The 25,417-nt window shown below is 43.0% G+C and overlaps 1 protein-coding gene across 2 annotated transcripts in view; it reads left to right on the top strand.

Moving 5' to 3' along the window:
- Dgk (diacyl glycerol kinase 1) overlaps positions 1–25,417 on the top strand; it is a 68,009-nt gene that overhangs the window by 15,728 nt on the left and 26,864 nt on the right. For both annotated transcript variants that reach the window (XM_076388944.1, XM_076388943.1), the window contains exons 2-3: positions 12,637–12,765; positions 15,343–15,431. In XM_076388944.1, the coding sequence (XP_076245059.1) occupies positions 12,702–12,765; positions 15,343–15,431 (153 nt within the window). In that variant the 5' untranslated portion in view covers positions 12,637–12,701. The remainder of the gene's footprint in view (positions 1–12,636; positions 12,766–15,342; positions 15,432–25,417) is intronic.

Below are 25,417 nucleotides of genomic sequence, written 5' to 3'. Positions count from 1 at the left end.
TCCGCTGAAGGGTTGCACACCTTTGCTGCTGTGAAAAAGGAGTTTCTTAAGAATTTATTCAAGAAAACCTGCTCCATGAAATGATCTGACCTATTTCTTATTAGAAAGGGAATAATTTGTAGATTACTCAGAAAAAGGAGGAAATATGTGTGCAATTTTACTCCCATAAAATTTGAATACTGAAGTATTATGTCATGTTCCTCATCGTTTTATCTAGTCAGAAATTCCTTCGTCAAGACAGGGCGTTGAACTACAAGCGAAACAACATATCAAACGATGCTAGGCAATGTCCACGACATTAAGGTCGTCCAATTAGATAGGGATGGGAAGCCAAATTGTATATCATTTTATTCCTAGCGCCAGCAGTAAACAATTTCAAAGCGTGGAATTATAAATCTCGCTAATTGCGCGTGTTCGGACATTTTGCGAATGAAATGATGCGTGCCGCGGGTGATATTTCATGAAAAAGCGGAACGCAGTGCAATGATCGTATGTTCTGGAATCAGCTCGAAATCAACTGACTCGAGGAGTTTAATTTGTGGCGGAGTTTTTGAATTCCCCGTGAAAGAAAGATGGACAGGGTGGCTCAAAAGTGGTGAGATAGTACATGAGGACTTACTAATAAAAACAAAGATAATATATTATAAATTAAATACACGTACTTAGGTATCAATTTGCAGCAGAAATAGCAAAATAGATTCATGAGTATTTATAAAAAAAAGTAAAATTAAACAGGAGATTTTTTAATCATCCTGTACTTGTCGAAAGAACAGAATCTAAAAACTGTTAGTAATCATAGTGCTACAAAAACCGTGCAGCTACGCAATACACAATTAATGCAGAGAGGTACACCGATTGGTGGTTATTCTACCCGCGCCAGGAAAACGATAATTCAGCGAGAATTTATCGCTCACGCGGCCAGCACGATTTCGTGTGTCGGCGTGGGTGAGGATAATTCGTAAACACACCCGCGCACTGACATTTTCATAAATCCATTTCACGGCGTACGCGAAAAACTTGGAAAATGAAAAATGTTGTAAATCTGTTTGATCGACGATCGTTCCGATTACGCAATCACAGAACACCCGCTGGCTTTTGCCTGCGCCTCTTCTATCTCTATTGTTACGTGTACTGCTATGCTCGTCAGAGTAACGATAAATTTCTGGGAAAATATGGCACGCTTTTTTGCAGTCGTTGTAGCAGCGACAGTGAACAACAATTAAGAGGAAATGCTGTTCCACGAAAGAGAAGGCGGAAGTCGAGTCGAGTGAATTTTCCTTTGCGTTTTTCCCGTATGTTTTCGCCACGTGAAAATAGCTCGACTTTTCTCGTGTTTGTATGGGTCAATAATTTATCAGAAGAACGAAGTTTCCGCGATACAAGGTATTAAAATTCTAACAATTTCTAATGGTAACCAATGCTAATAGAAACTCTATATTTATTAGTTTAAAAAAATTGAGTACGAATTTCCTTTCTCTTTTTCTACAAATTGTTTCCTCGAACCTTAAAAAATACTGGAGTGAACCACAGTACATTTTACGGGTTCGTCAGACTTAACGAAACAATTGAGTCGTTTTTATGTACACCCAATTACCTCACACTGATTCTATAAACGCATCAGAAGACAACAGTTAAGCGAAACGCGTCAATATTGAAATGCTGGCTGCGGCGCGGGGGATTAAGCTGAGGCGATGTTACAGAATATCGATTATCGAGCAGCGTGCGTTCGATCGGAAACACAATACGGTTCCGTCGGTGGTCTCGAGCGCGCCTGTGCACCGAACAATGGTGTATAAACAACGGATAATATTCACGCAACCGATGAGACCCGCGTTTACTTACGTACACGAGCAACGATCGACGTAAAACAGTAAATCGAGGGTAAATAGACCGGGGAAATATTTTTGGAGCTAACGAAACGGAAGATTCCAATCGCGGACGATGACGCAAAACTACTTTCGGAGATTGTGTTCCCCCCTCCCCTCTCGCATCCCCTTCCCCTTTCTTTGGTTTGCGATATTGCAACGCGGAGCTTAGGCAGTACGGTATTGTTGATATCAACTTCTGGGAACTGTTTAAAAGCCGACGATGGTTTGTTTTACGCAATTCGAGTCGTTTTCGATTCGGTTGCTTGGTCGATCTGACCCTCGACGACGAAGGGATTTGGAAAGTAAAGGAAGGGGCTGGAAGAGGGAATTAAGAATTAGGGGATTGTGGAAAGGAGTGGGAGTTAATTAGGGAGAAATTGGGAAAATATCAGGAAGAGACACTAGGAAGAGACACTAGGAAGAGACACTAGGAAGAGACACTAGGAAGGGACACTAGGAAGGGACACTAGGAAGGGACACTAGGAAGGGACACTAGGAAGGGACACTAGGAAGAGGCACTAGGAAGAGGCACTAGGAAGAGGCACTAGGAAGAGGCACTAGGAAGAGGCACTAGGAAGAGGCACTAGGAAGAGGCACTAGGAAGAGGCACTAGGAAGAGGCACTAGGAAGAGGCACTAGGAAGAGGCACTAGGAAGAGGCACTAGGAAGAGGCACTAGGAAGAGGCACTAGGAAGAGGCACTAGGAAGAGGCACTAGGAAGAGGCACTAGGAAGAGGCACTAGGAAGAGGCACTAGGAAGAGGCACTAGGAAGAGGCACTAGGAAGAGGCACTAGGAAGAGGCACTAGGAAGAGGCACTAGGAAGAGGCACTAGGAAGAGGCACTAGGAAGAGGCACTAGGAAAAGAAACTAGGAAGGAAGAAGAAACTTAGGAAAAAGGAAAAAGATCTAGGCACCAAACTTAACGAAACTTAAGTGTCATTCCTCAAGTACCACCCACATATTTTTCTTATTCAAAGTTTACTCATTCTCGAGCACGATCCTCTTTTCTCTGCAACACCCAAAATCCCAAAAATCCACAAAGTTCACACCGTACCACAAACACAACTTCGAACAGGGCCAAGAAATTCCAAAGCATCCATTTCTGCACGGAGGTCAGGAGGCAAGAGATGAGAACGCAGATCGAGTGTCCTGGACGCGAGAAAAGCAAGGGAGAGGGTGCGAAAAGAAGTTTCTTTCTTGCGATAACGTCCCTCCCGACCATCCACTTCCCTTCCGAACATCCCTTATCTCTCCTCCCTCTCCCAGGGATGGGCTTGCTCTTGCTGCCTAAGAAAATCAGCCTCTTCCCCTGTTGGCTTCCTTACAGGGCTTCACCCTCGATTAATCGAACAAATCTTCGCTAAATATTGCTTCCTAACCGAAGGAAAATAAATCAACCAATAAAGGAAACTTTGTAGACACCGTGCCCGAGGCTGAAACCTTCTCCAGAGTTTCCCTCAATTTCAGCTCGACCCACCTCGCAGCCATGTCGCCTCTCGCGATTACACGAGGACGAGGCTCGCGCTGGCTCTAGCACACGTTCCACCTAATTCCACCTTCGACCTTCTCGTAGGAAAAAGGGAGCAGCAGTCGAGCAGCGTTAAATCGCTTCACGGCCGGGGGATCGTAAATTTCCAGCCGCTGATTCGCCTTTCGACCCGCGCCTCGACTGGCAATAAGCTCGCGAAAAATGGAGCCCGCGAGCACGTGATTCCGTATCTCGTTTGCCACCTCCGCGCGTAGGGAAATCTGGGAAGCAAATTTCCTCGAGCCTTCCTTATCCCGTACCGAAATCGATGGTTCTTCAAGAGGATCTTCGAAAAGTGATTTTTACGAGCTTCTTCCCTTCGGTTGTTTCGAGTGGCTGGACATAGAGGAAGCCCTTGTCGAATATGACATGAGCTGCATCCCCAGGTTGAGGCAGATTTACGAAGGCCAGGCAGATATTCAGATGACTAAAATTAAATCGCTGCATGAGTGGAGAGGATGCAGCTCGCGCAAGAGAGGGCTGCGTTATGGGAAATGAATGGAACGCGAGATAAATAGAACAAAGGTAGGGAAGCGGCCTGCCGACTGGGATGTGAACAGAAATATGAAATCGTAATTAAGAGTTGAAAAATTCAGGCTCGTGTTCTCATTGGACCAGATCTCTATGCCTGTCGCGATAAAAAGAAAATTGATAAGCTCTGACTGAAATTTTCTTTTCTGGAATATTCGGTTACGCTAAAATCGATCTTGCGTTTTGCATATTTCATAGCGAAGCATTTCTACGACCTCGTCGAAAACGAGCGAAATTGAAAATGCCAGAGGCGGTGTTCTTTGAGATTAAAAAATTTCAATATTATCAGAGAGATGGATTCCCAGAAGGGGAGGACTCGTTGGAACGTTCGTCGCGCCGCGTAATTTGTTTATTAATCGCGTTACGCGTTCGTTTACTGACGGATTCCATTTTGCCACGCATCGACACATTTGGGGGATGAACGCAATCGGCAGAAGCTGTATCAATTTCCCCTGTACACGTCTCGTGGATTAACGATTCCAGGCGCTGATGAAGGTATAAATTATTTCCACCAGTTTTCCTTCAACTTCTGCAATTTCTTCGAATGGAACCTAGGAAACATTTATTTTCATTATGGTCTACCTCCCTGTAATCTATCTCCCGTGTGAGCCAGGGTTAGACATTACTCAAACAATCAAATACCTCATTTGAATTATATCTCTCATCTAAACCAGCGTTTCCCAACCTTTCATCAAGCACTGAAAGTCTTCCTAAAGAAATTTTCCATAAAAATAACTGCAGTTAGAAGTAACTGTGGGAGTTCCAAAAAATTCATTTCACTCCCTCAAGAAATTTATTGGTCCATTTGAAATTGGAATAAAATATAATCTACCCTTGGTGCAAGTGATGGTGCTGGTCCATGAATCACTGGCAGCAAGTGTCTCTGACAAGTTGGTGGAGTTACTAAGAATCACACGTAAGAGGCGTTGATTTTGTCACTGCGAGAGATGCCAGTCGAAACGCGTTCCAGACGGTTAGCACGTATTGATTCCTTCCTGGCATCCCCATCCTCCACCCTGGGAAAGCATCCTTTGCCACGCTCGACATTTCCTTAAACCTACGCCGCGTTCAGCAACTGACGCCCCTTTGATCTCGACACCTGACTACGTAACGAGACTTCTGGCGACTCTGTAGGCTTGAAAGGTTTCATGATGTGGACGGCATTTTCCTGTTTTGCGAGGGTACGAGCGTCTTCGCGATAACGAGCAGAGGGTTATATAAGTACGGTCGTTCCGCGATGCTCTCTTCGATTTTTCGTGTCTAGTGCCCCTTTTCCTTGTAGAAGGAACAGTAAAGGCGTTTGCGAGGAAATTAAATTGGATGGTTTAGGTACGGAGAATAATGAAAGTTTTCGTTCAGGGATTGATGGTCTTCTTTGTTGAGTCCTTCTCAATTTTCTTGGTTCGACTCTCGTGGAAATTGGAGATGTTTTTAATTAAAAGTAGGTGGTATAATATAGAGTAGCACAGCAATTAAAAGAAATTAAAATTTTCAAGAGGAAGTGAAGAACCCTACAAGTCGTATCAGGTAGTACTGCTCAGCGTGTTGACAGCGTACGTCTGACCGCAACCGGTCAATACTACTTGAAACGGATCTCGAAGAACTGCCTACCGAAGCGTGCCTCTCAAATTGAATGTTTATTTCGTCCTTTTAACGCGGCCAGATAAATACACTCATCGTTTTCCTATCATGCTCGTTCCAGACAAGTTTCAAATTAATTACTGTTTCACAGAAAGCGTTGTGACAAATGTTATAATAGCGTGTACGCGAGTTGTTTGATGCTGCTACTGAAAGCGAATCATTGACATTAAATAAATAGAGATATCTTTACCCTCGGCGAATCGGAATTTGTGAAGTGATTTTTTAGCTCGCAGGACAGTCGAACAAATATTTCCCATCGCGATAACGAGATCAATATAAATATCATAGGTAAATCCTAAGAGGAGGCTGTGTGTTTCAATTTTGAAAGTGTTTACAAGCTATACGTTAAAACTGCCAATCCACTCTGGACAAGCCGATGTAGCGTGAGCTACTGTCGATATTTGCATTGCGAGCACGTCGACAATTTGAATTTTGAATTGGCGTTAATTAGGACCGATTGTAGCTTCACGTATCCAATTCACGATTAATCCTGTACGAAATATTAATCAACGAGGCCCAAATTGAATTAGGAAAAGTTTTCTCAAATTATGAGGTTCTGTTAATGTAATTTAATTTCAATTATATTAAGGCGAACTTCATTTATAATTATCTCTATCAGAGGTGGAGGAACAGTGCATTTAGGAAATTGGAGTAGAAATGACAAAGCATCCGCGCAAGCGAGAACAGAAGAGAATCACCATGCATTCATTACCGCGCAACTTTTTACTGCTCCGCCGTAATGATATTACCCCGAAAGAAACAGCATTCAAGAGTAATCAAAGAAATACAGCAATTAAGGTGGCGTGAGCAATTAAACCCGGATTATGCTTCCCTCCATTCCCCGAATCGCGAAAGTTCATCGTACAACGATGATCTCCCTCGAAGACAGTTAACAGCATCTCCTTATGCATCTCACGTTGAATCTGCATGCAAAAACTGCAGCGTTTCAGACGTAATAATCTGAACGGAACAGCTCGACGATTCTCAGCTTCGATTTCCGTCGCAATTTTTCCTCCCAACAATGAAGTTGTAACAAAGCTCTCGAGGGTGCCGTCGTTTCCATTATTCTCCTTTTTTCACATCCCTGAATACGGATTTCCGCCTGGTCGCTCCCGTTTAAGCCGAAAATCGTTGACGGTAACGATAATGTTAATAGCTGTTCGAATCGTCAAGAAGACAATCGATGCGTCGAAATTTTTCGCCTCGATATCATGGATTTGGTCTCCCCTCGGCCATTCGCGGAAATCGACGCTCATCCTCGGGAAAATTCCTTCCGTCTCGTTGCTCCATATTTTTCATCCCACCCCTACGAAATAACTGCCTTCCTGTATACGTGTTTTGGCAACGCGCTGCCACTTTAGATGCTCGCCGTGTTCCAGCGCGAATTCGCCCGACCATCGCGAACCTCCATTGGAGCTTTCATAGCGAATAAATTTCGCTCGTTTTCGCAGCCTCGCCACTGCCGGGGACCACACCCTTCGCTTTTAATTAAATGCTCGCTAGCCAGTCGACTCCACACGCTTTTTCCCGCCCTTTTTCTGCTCCCGTTTATTTTGTCAGACTCACTCGCTCGTTCTCCATTTCGACCATCTATCTCTAATATGTGCCTGCCCCTTTTTGCTCCTTTGCATCCTGCAGCTTCTTTCCTTTCACGACTCACCCCTTCTCTATTCTTCTGTTTCTCCTGATTTCTTGTCCTGGGGCATAAATACACTGTCAGGAGGTAGTCGTGTTTCATATCCATAATTTATTAGGTTTCCCTCTTCTTTCTGCCCTCTTGCTCCTTCGCCCTCCTTTATGTAGAGGCATTATTATTTTTTTCTTCAGTATTTTTTCCTCGATATCCTATCCCCTTGATCCTCCTTTTGCTCCTGACCCTCGCGCTGATCCCACCCTCTTTCCACTGCTTTATATTTCGCCACGTACGACTGTCCTCTTTCCATCGATTGCGTCGTACAATCAGCGCCACCGGAAGTCGACCGACGACGGACCCGTCCGTTCGACACGCACGGAGAGAAACGTCGATCACATTTTTGTAAGACGGGGGCAATCAAGGGAAACACGACGACGAGTTCCGTGGATGGCGTTTCGATCCACGCCACTCGAATATGGGTCAAAAGACGGACGATTCTTCTGGGCTTCGTTCTAGTGAATGGCCTGGGCGTTTCGAGCTCCTCGAGATAACGTTTCGATTTTTCTGCCGGGTGTTTTCGTGCCTGGTATTGTGCTGCGTGGATGGCTTTGTACTGGCGGGATAAAATCAAGTGGTCTCTGGGAATCACTTTTTGTACGTATGAAAATGGAAGCTGTTCTTAATCTTGGAAATGGAACCAGGGAACATGAGAAAGGGTAAACGAGACGAGGGAAGTTGCGTGAAAAATTGTAGCGGGAGTTAGCTAAAAATGATGGCAGCTAAAAGTATTACAGAGGAAATAATTGGAAGCCGCAGAGGAATGATTAAAATTAGTGTACGGATATTTAAATGAAGAGGCGAGGATATTGAATGGAGAGACGAAGCTAACTAACAAGTAGAAATGCTGGGAATAATTCAATTTGATCGTGGGAGAAGTAAAAATAAGTCGAGGGGCTAGATAGAAGGAGAAGTGAGATTGATAAATGAGAATCAGAAAAGTGGCCAAGTGGTATAGATAGTTATTTTAAAATTATTATAATATTTGAATATTTTAACATCTTGTATTACTGTTTATCGTCTTCTCAGACATTTTTCCCAAAGGGACTCAATTTCTGCAGAGGACAGGTACTAATTTAAACTTGGACATTCCATCAAGATGACTTAATATTTCCCATTTCCACTTCCCATTCGCCTCTCACGATTTCTCACAATGCGACGGGACTCGAAGATGGCGCGCAATCGAAGAATGCGCATAAAAGACTGGTAATCGACTCTCTGTAATCAGGAAAACTTTAATTTCGTCCTCGGCATTGCGGAACGCTGCCACTTGCCTCCATCATTTCAACTTTTTCATTCTAAATGGATATCGTAACTCTTATCTAACTTTTATTGACCTCTGAACTATTCTCATCGCTGTAATCCATTTTAAGTTACTTATTAACAAGAGTATCTAGGAGAAGTACAGATACTCACCGATACTCCCTAATAACCGCGCAGAACAAATTTTTATCGAGTTCCTCTCGCCTCTACCTTTCCCCCTCTTCTTCATTAATCAACCCCCAGAATAGAATTCTATTTATTCCTTTTTCATCGTTCCAGCGCAAAGCCATCGACCCTGATTGAACCTAATTTATTTCCCGCCGCCGTAAGAGACTTCCGACGAATTGATATCAGTTCGTAGTTTAGCCTTCCCTGTTCGCGAAAAAAAAAAAAGAAAATAGCAGAAAACGAGGTTCGATGGAATAAAACGATCAGAACAGAGGCGCGTGTCCTTAGCCGAATTCCTCGTCTCCGTCGATAATTGGCCCCGATAATCGAAAATCTACAATGAGCCCCCTCGTCTCGTTTCGTTTCGTCCCGATTCACTTCGATTCCTGTTTGAATAGCTAGCCCATGCTCTTCGCCCTCCGCGCAATTTCCAAACCAATCGCGACTTAACGAGGACGCCCGATTGTCGAGGACATCCGGGAAGATGTCTTGTTATTCCCTTGTTTTGCAGCAGACACCAGTTTAAAGTGGGCCCCTGTTGATTTTCTCATTTCGTGGTTCTCTGTATTTTTGTCTGTGTGGGGTTGTTTGTCCAGAAGAAAAATTGCCAGTTCTTATCACTCTGTAAGTGTTTTGGATGAGTATACTGGTGGTCCAGAAGAAGCTTAGCTGTATCTCCTTTGAATTCTTAAATTTGATTCTAGATCCTGCTTAAAGTGGTGTCTACACAAAGTTAAATCTACCTTTAATTTTACATACCACTGAAGGTTAAATCTGCTTTTAATTTTAGATTCTACTTAAAGTTAAATCTATGCAATAAAGTCGAACAAACGTTCTGCTATCTATTACGTGGGATTAGGAAATGAGTTAATGCATAATTCTACATCTCATTTATTTTATTATGGCGACTAGTTTATTTTGGAGAACTTGCCAACTCCAGACAACAGAAAATGGAGGATTACTTCCCTTCCATTACATCGCGCTGTTGTCAAGCTAGTAAAGTTTCCTTTGACCAACACAGCACATGCACCCAAAAGAGCTAACTCGATATTTCTTTTTTATTTTCATTTCCTGCTGTTGCTTTTGAAACCTGGATCCCTTTCTCTTCAGTAACCGTATTTGTGCTCCTAGCGCGTAGAACCCCCATACAAGGATTACGTCCCAACGATATGGTAATTTGAACGCGAAGGCTATTAAGCGGCCCGTAGAAGCCAATTTACGCAGATGTCTCTCTGATAAGGATCCATGACGTAACACAAAGACCCAAGGATCGATAACTTTTTTAGTACGCCCTCGCATGCAACCCCTTACGTGTCGTCGCGGCTTCATTAGGTCGATTAATTACACTTCATCAGTCTCTTGTGTACGAAACGAGATTCCCCTAGCTTTAGAAATTTTCTCGGCAAGATCTACGACTACGCTGTATCAGAAACCATCGAGCCATCTTGGCGGCTCGCTACGTCGAATGAGAATATCGTCGTTTCTCCTTAAATCGGTTAGGGAAATTAGCGTCCCTTGGCGCATGAATGTGTAACGATATTTGAACCGACGAGTTGCACGTTTGGGTAGCACTTAGCCTGTGCAATTTAAATATTTGAGGCGTCTACGGTGCACGCAGGATAATTAGTTCACTTTCTACCAGAGAACGATGTTCCATTAAGAGAAACACTAATTAAATTGAACTTTCCGAGGTGCGTTTATTTAGGGGGCGTACTAGCACGATCGTTTGTCTTCCAATTCGTGGATCTGCTTAATTCTATGATTAGCCTGCCTCGTAAATTGCCGAAAATTGAGTTCATTCCCTTCCTTTTTACTCAACAATCCCAGGAGAATTTACCACAGTAAAAGTTATTCTGAAAATGTTAGCTACGAATATTACGATTGGAATGCTCGAAGTGGAATCCCTGAATCGGAGAATTTCATCCACGAAATTAACACAAACTGAAATGTTACGTTACGCGTTGTGTAACAGGAATCTGAGTCTTAATTTACACGACAGCATAATTACAATTAGTTAATAACGCCCTGACGACTGCATTGTGCACGGAATGACGCGTTCAAACATGGAACCTGGTATCTGGGTTAAATTAATTATTCTGTTAATTTAACAAATTGTCGCTACCTGACGAACTCCCTTCGCTGGTGAAAAAAGAATTTTTTGACTGTAAAAAGGGCCAGCTTTCACTTATGAAATCTTGTTATACGTGTTCTTTGGTGACGCCAAGTTATTACTTGGTATAGGGGAGCCTCGATTATTGCACCTGATTTGAAAGGAAATACGCGCAAACGTCGAGGTTCACGTACTTCTTATTTCTACTGTTTCGTCTGTACTAAGACAAAATTGTACGACTCTGCAAGGGTTTAATACAGTTAAACCGCGTCGCTTCGATCTCTAATCGCATCGAAATCGCAGCCACGCGTTGTCCGAATCGCTTTTTCGCGAGCTTTTAATTACGCCCGCGCAGTTCTAGTTCTAAGGGAGTTACTCCATTAGCGAATAAAAGCTGTTCGAGCTTTGTGAACGCCGCGTATCTGCGATCCGAACCCTTTGCTGGATCAGCAACGAGGCTCCTTTCAGCGAGAGCCTTTTCCACGGATAAAAGCGCCCCGTCTCTCTCTTTCTTGCTCCCGATATAATTCAATCTATTTATCTAGAAATAGAAACACGAATTCAATTAGAATTATCTGTCGTTACTCCTGTAACTTCCTTCGGCGTCCAGGCATTATGCGATATCGTAGTCGCGTTCCGGGAACGTAATTAATAGGGGAGGGGTGCGATCGAGCGTTCCATTTCGAGGCGCGATACGCGCACGAGCCTCGACAGCATGACGATCGATGGAATATGTCCACATACTTTGCCATCTCGCCATTATTTGCATGATATATTGCCAAGCCTTACTTAAGAACGACATCCCGTCGAGGACGTATTCCTACAGAATTTCTTCCGCGAGTTTGACGATCGTTCGCCTCCCTCCCTTGGTCGTAGCAATATTGCACTCGCAGCATTTTCGTCTGGCTCAGTTTTTTAATCGTACTTAAGTTCTCGGGACTCCAAAATGCACAGAGATAATAATAATTGAGTTCTTATGGGTAGAAGTGCAGAATGTAGTTTAAAATAAAAATGATGGCTATAGCAGATAAAAAATTAGAAGGGTGAAGTTTTCATTAGCTTTTGTTTAAAAAATTTTGAATAAATTTCAATAGAACATTCTGAAATCTGTAATTTTCTCCTCTCCTTGGCACGCTATTCAGCAATTTTAAAAATAAAAAAGAGGAATCTGAAAAAGGCCAGTTCACTAAATTATCGTATGATAACAGTAACTCGAAGTTCGTCGGGTTACCCATAGGAAACGATATCGGTCAGTATTATCATTCGTTGGAAAAACTTTTAAAAATTACTCCGATTCCTAGGGAGCGAGATAAAAAAGTTAAAAGTTGCTGGCGAAGGAGAACGAGGGGTGGCAATATCGCGGCTCACCGATACGTATGTATGTCCATTAAAAATTTTCCTCTCGGTTTCGTAAGATCTTCCATTTAGCTGGCTGGGAGTGTTTAATGGGGGAAAATCAATTAACGATCTCGGAACTGTTTGAAATTGAGTTGCTAAGTTTGATGCTGAGCACTTTCGAATTTCGTAAAATTGAAACGTGGAAATTAGACGTGTTAAACAGATGGTTTGATAAGTGAAGCAAGGAAGGGTTCAGTTGCAAGATTTATTTAAAGAAGGGGTTGTAGAAAAGTACAATAACTTTTGTTTTACCTAGTCCTTGTCCTTAAGTTTCTATTGGACAACTGTACTCCAGATTTCAAGAACCGTGTAAAGTTCGAAATCAATTGATAGCTATTGATATTCTTCGTATTCTCATGCGCGTGCACATGTATCGCTATGAGGAGGAAGAGGATCGAAGAGCTTTTCCTAATCCAGCAATATCTTCCCATCTACAGGTGACGGGATTCAGCATTCAGCGACCAGGCGTTCGTCCTGTGGGAGACAAAGACCAGAAGTAAGGATGGCCTTTCACTGGGATAAGCTATCACCAGCGGAATTTGAACAGCTCCAGGACTTGGCAGCTTGTAAGTAAAAAGCGAAGCGTCCCCTGGTCAGAGATTCTCACGCTAGTTGACACTCAAAAGGGAAAAGCAAGGCGTAGAAAGATTTAAGTATTTGCAAGCACATTGGGAGCAGTCGTTCGCATCTGATTCTATTGTTTGGAATGCGAGATCTGGAAAGCAATATCGTTTAGACAGTCCTGCAGTCAAAGCTGAGAAAAGTTTTCCCTCAGGTGCGAACCTATCTGCTCTCAATTGCAGTAGAAGATGGCCACTCGAATGCCCCTATTCCACTGGAGCATAGATTAATGCAGGGCCCAGTCATTTCCTAAAATGACTACACGTAGAAAGCATTAGTCAACCTCAATTGATCTCTGACTTGATTTTTCGATGTCCCTTTTCTTAAGAAAACTCAGGAAAACAGCTTTCAATTCCCAGACATAAAAATCCTATTCATCTCGAGTCTGAAAAAGAGCACTCCACTTTCAGGGCAAAGTCCATCACTCTCGAAGACATTTAGGGTATGAAAAAGATGAAAGATGCCTTCTGAGAAAGAATCTCTAATCATCAGCGTTATTTAGTACAAATTTCATATAGTTTCTTATAGTCTCGAGGTTCCTAATTAACGTTTTATCCATTTACGCGAGATAGCTACGAAACAACTCCTAGCGGAGGATTAATAGCTCGAGCTGAGTATAGAGAATACTAGAAGCATTCATTCATCATCCCGACAGGAAATAAGATTTCCAAGTCTTAACGAACGATTGTGGTGCTCGCGAGCAGCGACACGATAGAACTTTCGCATAGTTTCCTAACGATATTGCGTGATGTATCGCGTCCCTGTGATCTTGAAACCGGAAAATTTTACTTGAGAATCTTTCGTCTGGTACGTGCCTCGCGATGGACCAGTCCCTCGATCTTCCATTAGAGGATCACTTTTCACTGTCCCCTTTTCTAATGATTCGAATGAACAATGCGGCTAATAGGATAGCCTTTAGAGATCTCGACGCAAAGTCATAGTAGTCATAGTACGTCGCGTTCATTGTTTATGGAATTATGGAAATTCGAGCGACATCGTCTGAGAGGAAGTGGAATTTATTCCGACCGTAACGAGTCTCGCCTGGCCTCGAGATAAATTCCAAATTTCGAGATTGTGAGTTTCTTACGTAAGCTCCCCTGGGGTACTACCTTATCTTAGATGTGTCATTAATAGTCTGGACAGAATTTTATATATTGAGACTTCTCATAATCTCGTAGCAATAAGGTTTAGTTTCAAACTGTTTTAGAAAAGAAGAGGAACGTCTCTTTTCCTAGTGTCTGACCATGTCTGACTAATTCTACTGCACTTCTCCTCGACTCATCTGATGTTCATGTTATAACGAGAATAGTATACCGAAATTACTACTATAAAAAGCTCTATGGTAGCGAATACTTCAGTCTACAAGAACTTCATAATATTTCAGTTCATTTGCTAAAATTCTTTTATGTCTAATTGAACGCACTCGTAAAAGACCTGTTCCACTAATTATCTCTTTAAAAACGAGCTTCAACTGCAAGTAATTAATTACTTACGGCAGCAAGAACCAATTTCCAAAAAAATTAACGAGCCATTGACCATGGTCATCAATTGAACTCATGCAGCGCTGAAACTGTCCAAAGAAGGGAGGGAAATCGCTCACGCGTTTCAATATCCCCCTTGATTTTTCATTTTCAGCCGCAGCCACTGGCAATTTCCCATCCCGCACCGCCGTGTCGATTAGGAGCCGATTTTCGTCCGGGAAACGCGAATTTCCGAGGGTTAATCACGCGTCCGTCGGAACGCGATCCATCATCGTCGTTTTCTCCCGTCGATCGTCCGCCGAAAATAGTCGCCGTCCGAAAATATCCAGCCTGTTAAGTGCATTATGACGTTCGCTGGGGTAGATTAGACCAATGGTCTCCTATTATTAGTCGATTCCACGGCGTTGTTTCCTCTGCAAACAGCTGAATCCCAGACGTCCCGAGATCGATCGGCCGCTCGGGACATTTTCTTCCTTATGGACAGCCACGGCCAATAAACTGACGCGAAACCGTGCCTTTTTGTGTCTCGAGTCTCTTGCGCCCGACCCGTCTCGCAGTCTGAGCAAACCGATATCGGTCTGACGTCGCCTTTAATCGCTGCCAACGATATTGCGATGGTCCTGGCGTTGTTGACACTCGTTCACTCGAGTTCCTTAGGTGATTCGTGGAGTGGCTTGTTGGGCGAGGCTGGATTTTCTGATTTCAGAACGGGCATTGGTCAGTGACGTTTTGAGAGGGATAATACTTTGTATAGTAATTGTTTTTATTAGAGCATCAGTGGCCATGAAATGTGACTTTAATTGTTTGATGTAGATATTGTAGAGTTAAGAGTGAGGTAAGTCTGACTCCAGACATATTCTACTGATTTCACTGTGCCTGAAATATGTCTGGCTCGAGACTTATTCTACTGATTTCGCTGTGTCTGAAATATGCCTTCGAATATCCTGCATGCACAATCAACTTATCTTTTCCACGTATTTTTCTTTATATTATTTTCTAAGCTAGATATCATAGGTCAACATTAAATCTATGGTGTTTCAGATTCCACGCGAAAGCTACAGGATGTTCTCACCGAATTCTGCGGATCGAACACAACGCCCAGCGGCGCGCCGAAATATCATCCAGATGGCGTAAGTTCAGCCAAAATTCCCTCGAATTCATCCGCGATCAGAGTAGCGATCCGCTCACCAAAATTTAATCCACCGATCCTCCAATTGGATTCCATCCCACGAATATTTAAACGCCCGCGTAATCCCCGCAGTCGTAGAATCGCCCAAGGGATTATCGATGCAATGAAATCTATCTTTGACGATTAGCCGAAAGATCGAAATGAAATTACGCTTGAAACGGAAAACAAAATTGACGCGCGAGAATTCGCTTCATCCTGTGCGGGCAGATATTAAAACGTGAAGAGAAGATATACAGTTGAAAATAATAACAATATCCATCAATTTATTTTCGAATCGAGTATAAATATCATTGTGTTTAATTTTTTTTTATTGCCTTAGCCATATTTTTAGACACAATGAATTTTTTATCATGAAAATAATTCAAAAGAAAGGTCGTTACTTTTTTTTTTATTTTCCAGCTGTTTTCTTCTCTTAAAAGTTCTCTTATTTCGCAAAATTGCACATCAAATCTTTTGTTATCTCACGAGAGCAGAATCTTGAGCAGAAAGCTGCAATTTCTAAAATCCGATGCAATCACATAGCTGTTTTTTCCTCTCCGTTCGTCGAAATTACTCGAGCCGCGAATTTCCACCGACACGCAGAATAATGCACCTCCGATCCACATTTTTCCGCAATTTACCGCGTCTGAAATGCGCGCGGAAATGGAACAGCGGGAACAATAACGACAAATCGTCGTCGTAAACATTTTCGAAGCACTGGATAATCATTTTAATTCGCGTCCCTCGGCGTATTAATCAGCCCCGCCGTTCCCGAATATTATAGAAAAGCTTGTTCCTGCGACGCTGAACGCAGAAAATGACGATTTTCAAAAATCAGTCAAGGGAAAAATTGAAATCGCAGTCGGCGAAATTTTACGCATGGAGAATCAAAAGTGGCTAAATCGTTAGCGATCCGCAAGAGATGTATTTAACACCAATGGAGCTTTAAAAAAGAGAATTCTGACGTAGAATTACAAACAGAACTGAATAACTACCCCATCAAAGCGAGTGTTGCGTCAGCCAGTCCTGAAACACGAGAGCGCTCGAAAGCTGGATGCAAAACGAAGTAGATTAACAGTAGTTATGATTGTAATGCAAACAGCTGCGTACAGATTGGCCCCTCTATAGATTGGCCATCGAGAATTGGACCAAGCGAGACGATCGTCAGAGTGGATGTAAAAGTTGGCAACCGTAAAGGACACAGTCACTGGTCAGAATTGGATCTGTGTGACAGTAGACTGTGTCCCATGGAATATCATCCTTCATGACGATCTCTCAGTGTGTAGGGTAATTCGAATCTGTACACATCCACACAACTGGGCACACTTTAGTACGTACTGTGGAAACAAGCGTTCCATAAAATCCCAAACTATTCCTGTGGCTATTACGGTGGGAATACGTTCGGGTTCCCGCGAGCAGGTGTGAGTTACTGCGAGTTTATATCATATTCGGTCGTGTACGTGTGTGTTTGTCTGCACGAGGGCATGTGTGTCGTTGTCAGTTTCATCCTCGAATCGACGTGGACGCATACAAACGCCCCTCGTTTGTCTGAAATTCGTTTAACTTCTGGCATGCCACCCGAACGAGCTGTCTATTGTTTGCGAAAAATGTCACTGTCAGGTTGAAAAAGGCTGATTCTTGTTGCTTGTGGAGTATTTCACGTGTTAGCCTTAGAAACTCGCTGGATTTTGTTGGAAAAGAGAGAATTTTAAACGATGGAATCTTGGAACAAGGAAAGTGGAGGAGGGTTTTATAATCTTGACAAAGCAGATCAGAGAGGCTTGCCTTGGTGTGAATCCTGCAGGAGAAATGAGAAGAGACAACTGTGACAGTAGATGAACCTTAAAAACACTAGAGCTCTAAAGTAGAGCCTCTACACTCTCTATTATTCAAGCTTCTTAAAAATTGGATATCAAAAGGGGACTTCAGCTTCAAGTTGATTCTTCTAAAAGACAGTGTAATTCAAGATTGAACTTTTAAGATTGAAAAGTGGATCGAATAGTGGATCGGTGACTATAAAAATTAGAATCAACCTGACTTCGCCTCAACACACGGAGACTTAAACAGAGCAAAGTGTATGACGTATAAAATATCCTAAGGTGAGATTTTCTCAGCTCTTGATACCGAGAATTAATCGTTCCGCTGAAACACGAGGGGAAGTAATTTTTATCGCAGCGCACGAGGTGTCAATAATAGCCGGTTATTAGAAGAATTTATGATGTCAGTTCCCCCCGCGGCAGGATGAAACTATAACGACTGGGTTGTTATCGTAGGTGACACGATGGCTGATAATGTTCCACAGCTGATGGATTGTCGGGTGGCGCATCACCGCCACGGGGAAACCATGGAAGACGAGTGTACATCGTTATCTACCGTCAGGATAACGATCCCTTATACCAAACCCACACTATACCACTAATACACTCACTTCCCATGGTGTGGCGGTAATTTGCGCAAACATCGTGCAATTGATTCCTGAGCAAATATAGCACCTCGCTATTTATCCATATTCTTTAAAAAAGAAGAATTCACAGAAGACTTTGCATGACACAAAATGAGGTAATTAGAAGATTTAAAAAAGAGTGAGAATAATAATGGAGCTGGTAAAGGAGGAGAACCCAAGAATCTAAGACACCATTGTTGCGCAAAGTGTCGATGATCTGTTACCACGCAAGATCTGAAGAGAAGACAGTAGATTCAAGAAGAAGAATAGGAACCAGAAACTAGAATGAAGCAAATCGAAGCGCTTCAACTCTGGAATTACATATTTCTTACTCCGAGAACAGAGGAAAATTTACTACGACTCGACTAGAATCCAATTCCAGCCGAACTTGCCAAAAGTATCCCCGTCCAATCTCACAGGTCGCCAGAAATCGAATTCGCTTCGATTGGCGCAGCAAGCTTCCAGGGGGGTACGTAGTGGAATCGGGCGAAGCCTCCCTGTACCGAAGAACAGAGAATTGTACAAAGGACGGTGAGTAGCAAAGGCAGAGAGACGAGTACGAAACAAGAATCTTCATCGAGGGCTCGCAATTAGATTCGAGTTGCAAGAGAACCGAAGTGGCCTCGCGTGGCACGTTTGTTACGGCTCGTTTGCTCGAGCATTCGCCACGTTAATCAGCTAGATACGCAGAAACGCCCCATCGAGTATCGACTGGCACAAACGCGCGTCGATAATGATTCTGAAATATGAACAGCCACTGTCGTGATCGTCAGGCAAAGCAGCTTACAAGCTCGCCTCGCGAAATCAGCTTTACCCTCGCGACGAAATTCCTTCGACGAAGCTCTCTCGCAAAGGTCCATCCACTTTGGCGAGCTTTCTCGCGGGAAAGCTTCTCTCGCCCACTCCTCGATTCAGCGAGCGTTCGATTTTATAATCAAAGGAGACCAGCTTCTACGCGTTCTGTTTCACTTTTCTGCTGGACGCAAGGAGGCGGTCGAAGTTTCGAGGCGAAGGAAATCTTGAGTTTTCTGGGAAATATGCACGCTGCATAAATTCTACGAAGCAGGTACTTTCTTTCTCAGAAGTTCCCTTTGGAGTAGATTATCGACGACGATCCATCAGCGATATGAGATGAATTTCTGAAGAAAGGGTTAAGGGTTAATCTAGGAATAATCTAGAATAGCTAAGAGTAATTTACAATGGAATTATGTCTTGTGTCACCTTGCATCATCATACGTCATGTCCTTCCCAAATTGACGCCAAAGACAAGTACATTAATTACTCAGTTTTTCTGATCTAAAAATATATTGAAGCATAAGAGATTTAACCACGCACAGAAAATAATCTAGAACTGGAATCGTACTCTGGACAAGATCATAAGCCAGGAAAATACGCGAAGCATCCTTTTCTCCACCTGCACTCTACATCCAAATTCCCAGGAACAAAGGGACAGGCAGATCTGGCATGTTCAGAGCGTGAATCTCTTAAACCGCGGCACGACGAGCTCTCGTGGCACGTGGAACGCTAAAATTCTCTCCCTGGGACAGTCCTCTCTGATCGGATGCTTTCGAATAGAGACGATTCTCACGTTTAACGCGAGAAAATTACCGAGGACTAATTAGAAAGCAGTGTCGCTGGTGATCGGAGTCCGATAGGGGTAGAAGTGATAATCAGAGGGATTTGTAATCATCTGGAAATAGTCGAGCGTAATAATTCGAGGGAGAAGATCTCAGCTAATCGCCTCTGAAGCATCGCTTCTGCTTTGGCCACGGGCCAGGCTGGCGTGAAAAATCACACGAAAACCAGGAGTGCTGGAATCCTGCTAATTTCCGTTCATTTCGCGCGCCAATTTCTGAAAGGGCGAACAGGTGAAGAGCATCGCTGCGAGAGCGGAAAGCGAGCAGTAATCGGGCGAGCAATTAAGGAAACGTTTGTTCACTGCTGATGAAGCGACGATCTTTCTAAACGAACCATTTCTACGCTCAGTTTAGTGGTTCGAAATACTTGCGCTTTTTATATTTGGGTGTTCTTAGGAGATAACTTGGAATCGTAGAGCGAATAGGATTAAACGAGCTGGGAAAAATTGGTCGAGTTGTTCTTTGAAGTGAGAAATTAATTAAATCTATTATCTTAAAGAGGATAATTTGTACTTTACCCTTAGAGACTGTGAGGTTGATTTTTCTAAGTTTTTGTGGTGGTTTTGTATCGCGGTTTTTCTCTATAGTTGGAGTAGGAATTACTTGATATACTTTAGCTATTTTCACTTACATTTAGTCTGACGCTTTCTAGAGGAATGGGAGTTAGTGAGGCGTTTAATCTCGAGACAAATAATATATTCTTTATTAAATCAAATTCTCGAATTAGCTCACTGTGTGTGAAATGTAATCCATGAATAATTGATGAAGAAGAATTCCGAAAACTGGGGGTACGTTTCTCCAGGAAATTCTAAACGCGCAAATTCACCTCTCAAAATTACTTCTTGCTTCATTTTCACCAGGCAAACAATCTGCTTCCTTAGTTAATTGTTCTGAGAGTAGTCAAAAGAGCAAATATCAAGAACGAGAGGCACGCTTTGTACGTGTGCTATTGTAAAGTTTTTGCTAAACATATATTTAGTTTGCGCAACACGGCCAGCTTCCACGATAACAGTTATCTCTTTGTAGTACGCGACCCTCCAATTATTTCGAATAATGTATTACTCCTCGGAGGGAAGCTGACATATTCTCCGAGACCATTACGTTTCAGATTCCGAAGTAAAATATTCGTTCCGCTTACAGCCTTGGAAGAAACCACTTTTGTTCATCGTTAACAATATAACGGCAGAAAAACTTGTTGCCTTATCGTAGGCGTTATTCTTATAAAACAAATTCTTTTCTGTTTAATTAAAAATCCTTCGACTAATGATATGAGTAAAGAATCATGAAAGGTGTAATTCAACGCGTTGTTCTCGGAATAACCGTGTTGATTGTATATTCCACGTAGTGCGTAGCGGGTGTGCAGCAGCGAGTCTTTGAAAATATTTGAGAAAGGGGCTAACTAAGCGAAAAAGGGATATTTTCGTGGAGCGCTAGCTACCTCCCTTTGTTTCCCCGGGCATTTATTTTCGCGAAACCATTATTTCCTGAAACGTTCTCGCTTCGATTCGCGCCACTGTTCTTGGCCACACCAGACAAATAAAAAGACCGATTCTGCCCGTTTTATTTCGTGTTTTAGCGATTTAAGCTGACCTCCCTTGCGTTTCTTATTTATGCGCTGAGAGCAGTCAAAAGTATCGTAAAATCAGAGAACCGTTCCTTGTGAAACGAGGAAATGCAGCTTTTTTAGAAACGCTAATTAAAAATGTAAGAAGAAAAACAAAAAAAATTAGCTTGTTTAGTTTTTTATTAAAGTAGTGAGATAGGAAGTAAAATTGTACTGTGAGAGTTAAATTTATAGTCCATTTAGAATTCCTCTAAATTATACTAGAATCAACTCCACTTCTCTAGATCGTCAGCTGAAGCAGAGGGGCTAATTAAGTGTTGTAGTGAGGAAGAACCCTTCAATGATCTTCAGCACCTAATTATTCTGTACTCCAACTATCGATGCTCTTAATATCAAAGTTTGTACCTCGAAACCTATTGAAAAAATCACTATAAGGCTTTAAATTATTTTTATCTTCTTCTGTAACTCTTCACAAGTCTTCACTGCTCCTCCCTCAAATCTCTCGTGGCAAAGAAACTTTGTCTCCTCCATTTCTTTCATAGGCCATTCGGCATCGAAGCAGATCTTCCTCGTTTCATCCTTGCGATCACGGCCACACGCGAGGCGGAGATAGCATTTAAGTAGATATCTCTGGCGTTGCATTCGTCCACGCGGCTCGCCGCGATTATTTCCCCTGGGCAAAGTTTCAAGGCGCGGTCCTTTGAATTTTTCCCATTGTCCCGCAACACACAATAACCCGGACCTCGAAACGCTTCAAATGCTCGAGCGAAGTGTAATAGCTCGATTAGTCTTCCTTCAAGTTTCGGAAGTGTCGCGAATTCCAATCCAGCTGCACGACAAAATGAAATTCCTCTTCGTTAGTCGACGTGGCGCTCTTAATTCAGCCGAGATAATTAGCTGCATGGAGATTATCTCACGCTGGCAGCATCTCCAAGGGCAGAGTTGCCCAGCCAGCGGGAGACAGTACGCGTGCGATTATTTATTTATAAGGTGGTTATTTCTGCGAAGGAAAAATAGTACGCTCTTGACCCTTACTCTGACCTTCTTCTGCTCCATTTGCCCCCCTGCGCCTGCCCCCCCTTGCACCGATTAGGCGCGCTACTCCGCCCTCCTAGAGCGTAATTATCGATTTATTAAGTGTACGCTTTATCCTGACCGAGCGAAGGTAAACGCAGAGGGAACAGAGACGGCGATCCCGTCGGAGATCGTCTGGGTAATCAACTTCGCCCAGGAGGCCACATTTCTGCCCAGGCTTCCTTTCTCATCAACATCATTGCGGTTGGAACGAGCCACGGAATTCTTCGAATTTCGCTCCCTTGAGGAAGGAAGCTCGTGGTCGCGAGCTGGACACTCGAGGTTGGAATTTCAGGGAAAAGTAAAAGGTTTCGTCGTTGCACAGTAGAATAACCCCTTCGTTAGACGGACATCGGCGATGCTTGAAGTTACGGTATTAGTTACGGTTAAGGAATCTCTTGAAGTTAAAAATGCGAATTAACGAGCTTCAGATTAGTCGAGGGAGACTTCTTGGTAACCGCCGAACGATTATAGGAATGAAAGTGCCCTATCGTCTCATCAGTTCGGGCCAATTAGGAGGAGAGCTCGTCTAAATTAAACCGAAGTCCCTATTAACGAGTTACGGATTAACGAACTTCCAACGCCGCTTGCTGGATTATTAAACGAAGTATTACACGGGGCTTCCCTACGCTGTAGATAAAATCCATTTTTTTCTTAATGTCAAGGTAGGTTTTAAACCTACTAAAAATATCAAGATCAGAAAAGCTTCACTTCCTACAAATCTACCCAAACAGAGATTAAAATATCTCCGAACAAATTACCCAACAAAAGTGTTTCCCATAATTATCCAGAAGACTGATAAATACCAAAGCCTATAGAGTCAAAACACCCGCCACTAAAAGGGGTGGGAGTACCAGACTACCCCTTCCCTCGTTTGGCAGTTTCTTGCAGCAGTGCGCGTTAGGCTGGCCTCCAGGCTCGTCCTTCGTCGCGCGGGGCCAAGGGACGGGGAAAGGCCGACGAGGCGGCGGAGAAGGGTAGAAAAAGCGGGTGTGATCGTGGACCGCAAGGGTGCGGTTGCCTAGCTACTACGTGACGTCACTTGTGACGCACTCGAATAAGAGAGGCAGGGACGCGACGAAGAAACGAGACGAGAAGAGCGAGGTCAACGCGTCATCATCCACCCACGGAGGAGGGACCCTAGCAGAAGGTAGATTGACCGAATTACGTGTTTACCTGTTCAGGGAGATCCTGGGTTAGGTTCTCTGAGCGGAAGGTAATTTTATCCCACCTTGGGGGACGGATTCCATAACGCACTGTACTCTCGTCAAGTGGAAATGCTCCGCTTTCGACCTGCTTTGTTATTTATTAGCCCTGGGGGGGACAGGGATCGGGATGGTAAGTGGACAGAGTATGTCTGATCAATTGCTGGTATGCTCTACTGGAGCGGTCAAGTTCTGGGGTTTGCGATAGAAGGAGTTTTGAATGGGAGTTTGGGATTCTGGGTCTTCTGTGGAGAGTATTTGGAATTTGGTGTACTAGAGTATTTAGTAGGGAAAGTGGGGTCGCGTATGATCAGTTTCTAATTGTACTACTAGAATTGTAGAATATGGGTATTAGGGGAATGAGTACTGAGAGTTTGGTGTTCTAGCAGACTGGAAAGGGACAGACGAGGGGGCTAGTAGTAGTGGAGTGACAAACAAACAAATGTTTACTTAGGTGTCGGGATACACGTAGTATTACACAGTCATGAGGGTTGAAGTTGGGTTAGTTGAATATGAATGATATTAATTTATACTTCTGTGAATGATACTTACGAGGATTCTCAATAGGAATTTAGTAGAGAACAGTTTTATTTAAAGTTGTGATTAGTGTAGAAACTTTGATAGAATCTCTAATCAATATTAACGTAGTAGACTGCAATAAGTAGTATAAGTCAGTATACAAGCGGACATTCGTACATATTCATCTACCAGGAAATATTCCCACAATAAATCCTCGATTAACGAGGACTCAGTTATTCACGATCTCTTTTATTCAGACTACTGCTACTCGATGCCGTGTCAATGAGAATCCAGTGGAACATTAATTCAAACTTGAACTCTGATTCAACAGAGGTCCATCACAAGCAAGTTAATCGAGTTCTACTACCAATAATATTCACCAAAAGGAAAATTCGGACCGCAGAAGGGGAATATACAGCATCCATCAACTGCTCCCGTTGTTTTCCACCCTACTTACGCATCCAAAAAGGATCACAAGTTACAAACGTGCCACGCAGTGTGTATCCCAAGTAGTATATCCTGCTTACGGTCAGACGCGCAGCATGGCCATAAATTCGTATCAATCTATCCCCTATTCCAAATTCCAGCGAAACGCGTGGCATATTCACGAAACAAACGCCAGAAGCAGCAAACGATGAAATATACACGTCTCAAGCTTACAGAAAACCTTTCAACCCCTCTCTGAAACCGAGGATACCGCGACTACATGAAAAACTTCTCAAAGAGAATTGAATTTTTCCACGAATGGAAGGGGATAGAAGAAAATGCAGAAAACCAAGAAAGGAAACAATGGAATTTACTGCGCGGCTCGAACCCTTTGCAACCTCAGAATCATATATCACGTTCGGGGGATGCAAAAGATCCCTTACTGGGACGGGAAGAGAAACTTCTCGCCGACATGACACGGGAGAGCCGACGGATATTACATTTTCCCTGGGCCGTCTCATCTTGCCTTGCAACGATTACGGCCACTGATGTCAAGTTATTTACGCTCGATGAAGCGCATCACCGCAGCCTCTGTTGCTTCTGAAAACGATGATGAAAAGGACGAGGCGCTTAAGTTAGACGCACCCCGGGGGCCCTCTGCATGACTCGACATCCGTGAATGCGTTGGCACGCAACTGTCGCCCTCTCTTACCGTATCAGACACTCTTAATCTTTCTATTTTTGGAGCCATTATCTGCAGAAACTTTTCTTGGTGATCGTCTGCATGAAAAAAGTTCAGTGTGTGTTTCTAGTGGGTGTTGTTGGGGATATTTTTGGAAGATTGGCATTGAGGGTTAATGAAATTTAAGAAGAAGAGTTTTAACCCTTATGAGGATTAATCATCCACCTAACAGCTTGCAAGGAAGTTACAAGTTTGAGAATTTAAAGAAAAATACAATTAGTGAAAATGACACCGAATGTTTTTCTACTAAAAACTACATACATCTCTTGGCTGTATTATCCTAAATTTTAGTGAAGAAATATTGTTAACTAAAGCAGATATTCCTCTGGATAAAAACT

The sequence above is a fragment of the Calliopsis andreniformis genome, chromosome 12, assembly GCF_051401765.1.
Source record: "Calliopsis andreniformis isolate RMS-2024a chromosome 12, iyCalAndr_principal, whole genome shotgun sequence".
Lineage (NCBI taxonomy): Eukaryota > Metazoa > Arthropoda > Insecta > Hymenoptera > Andrenidae > Calliopsis > Calliopsis andreniformis.
This window is presented reverse-complemented; position numbering and strand designations above follow the sequence as displayed.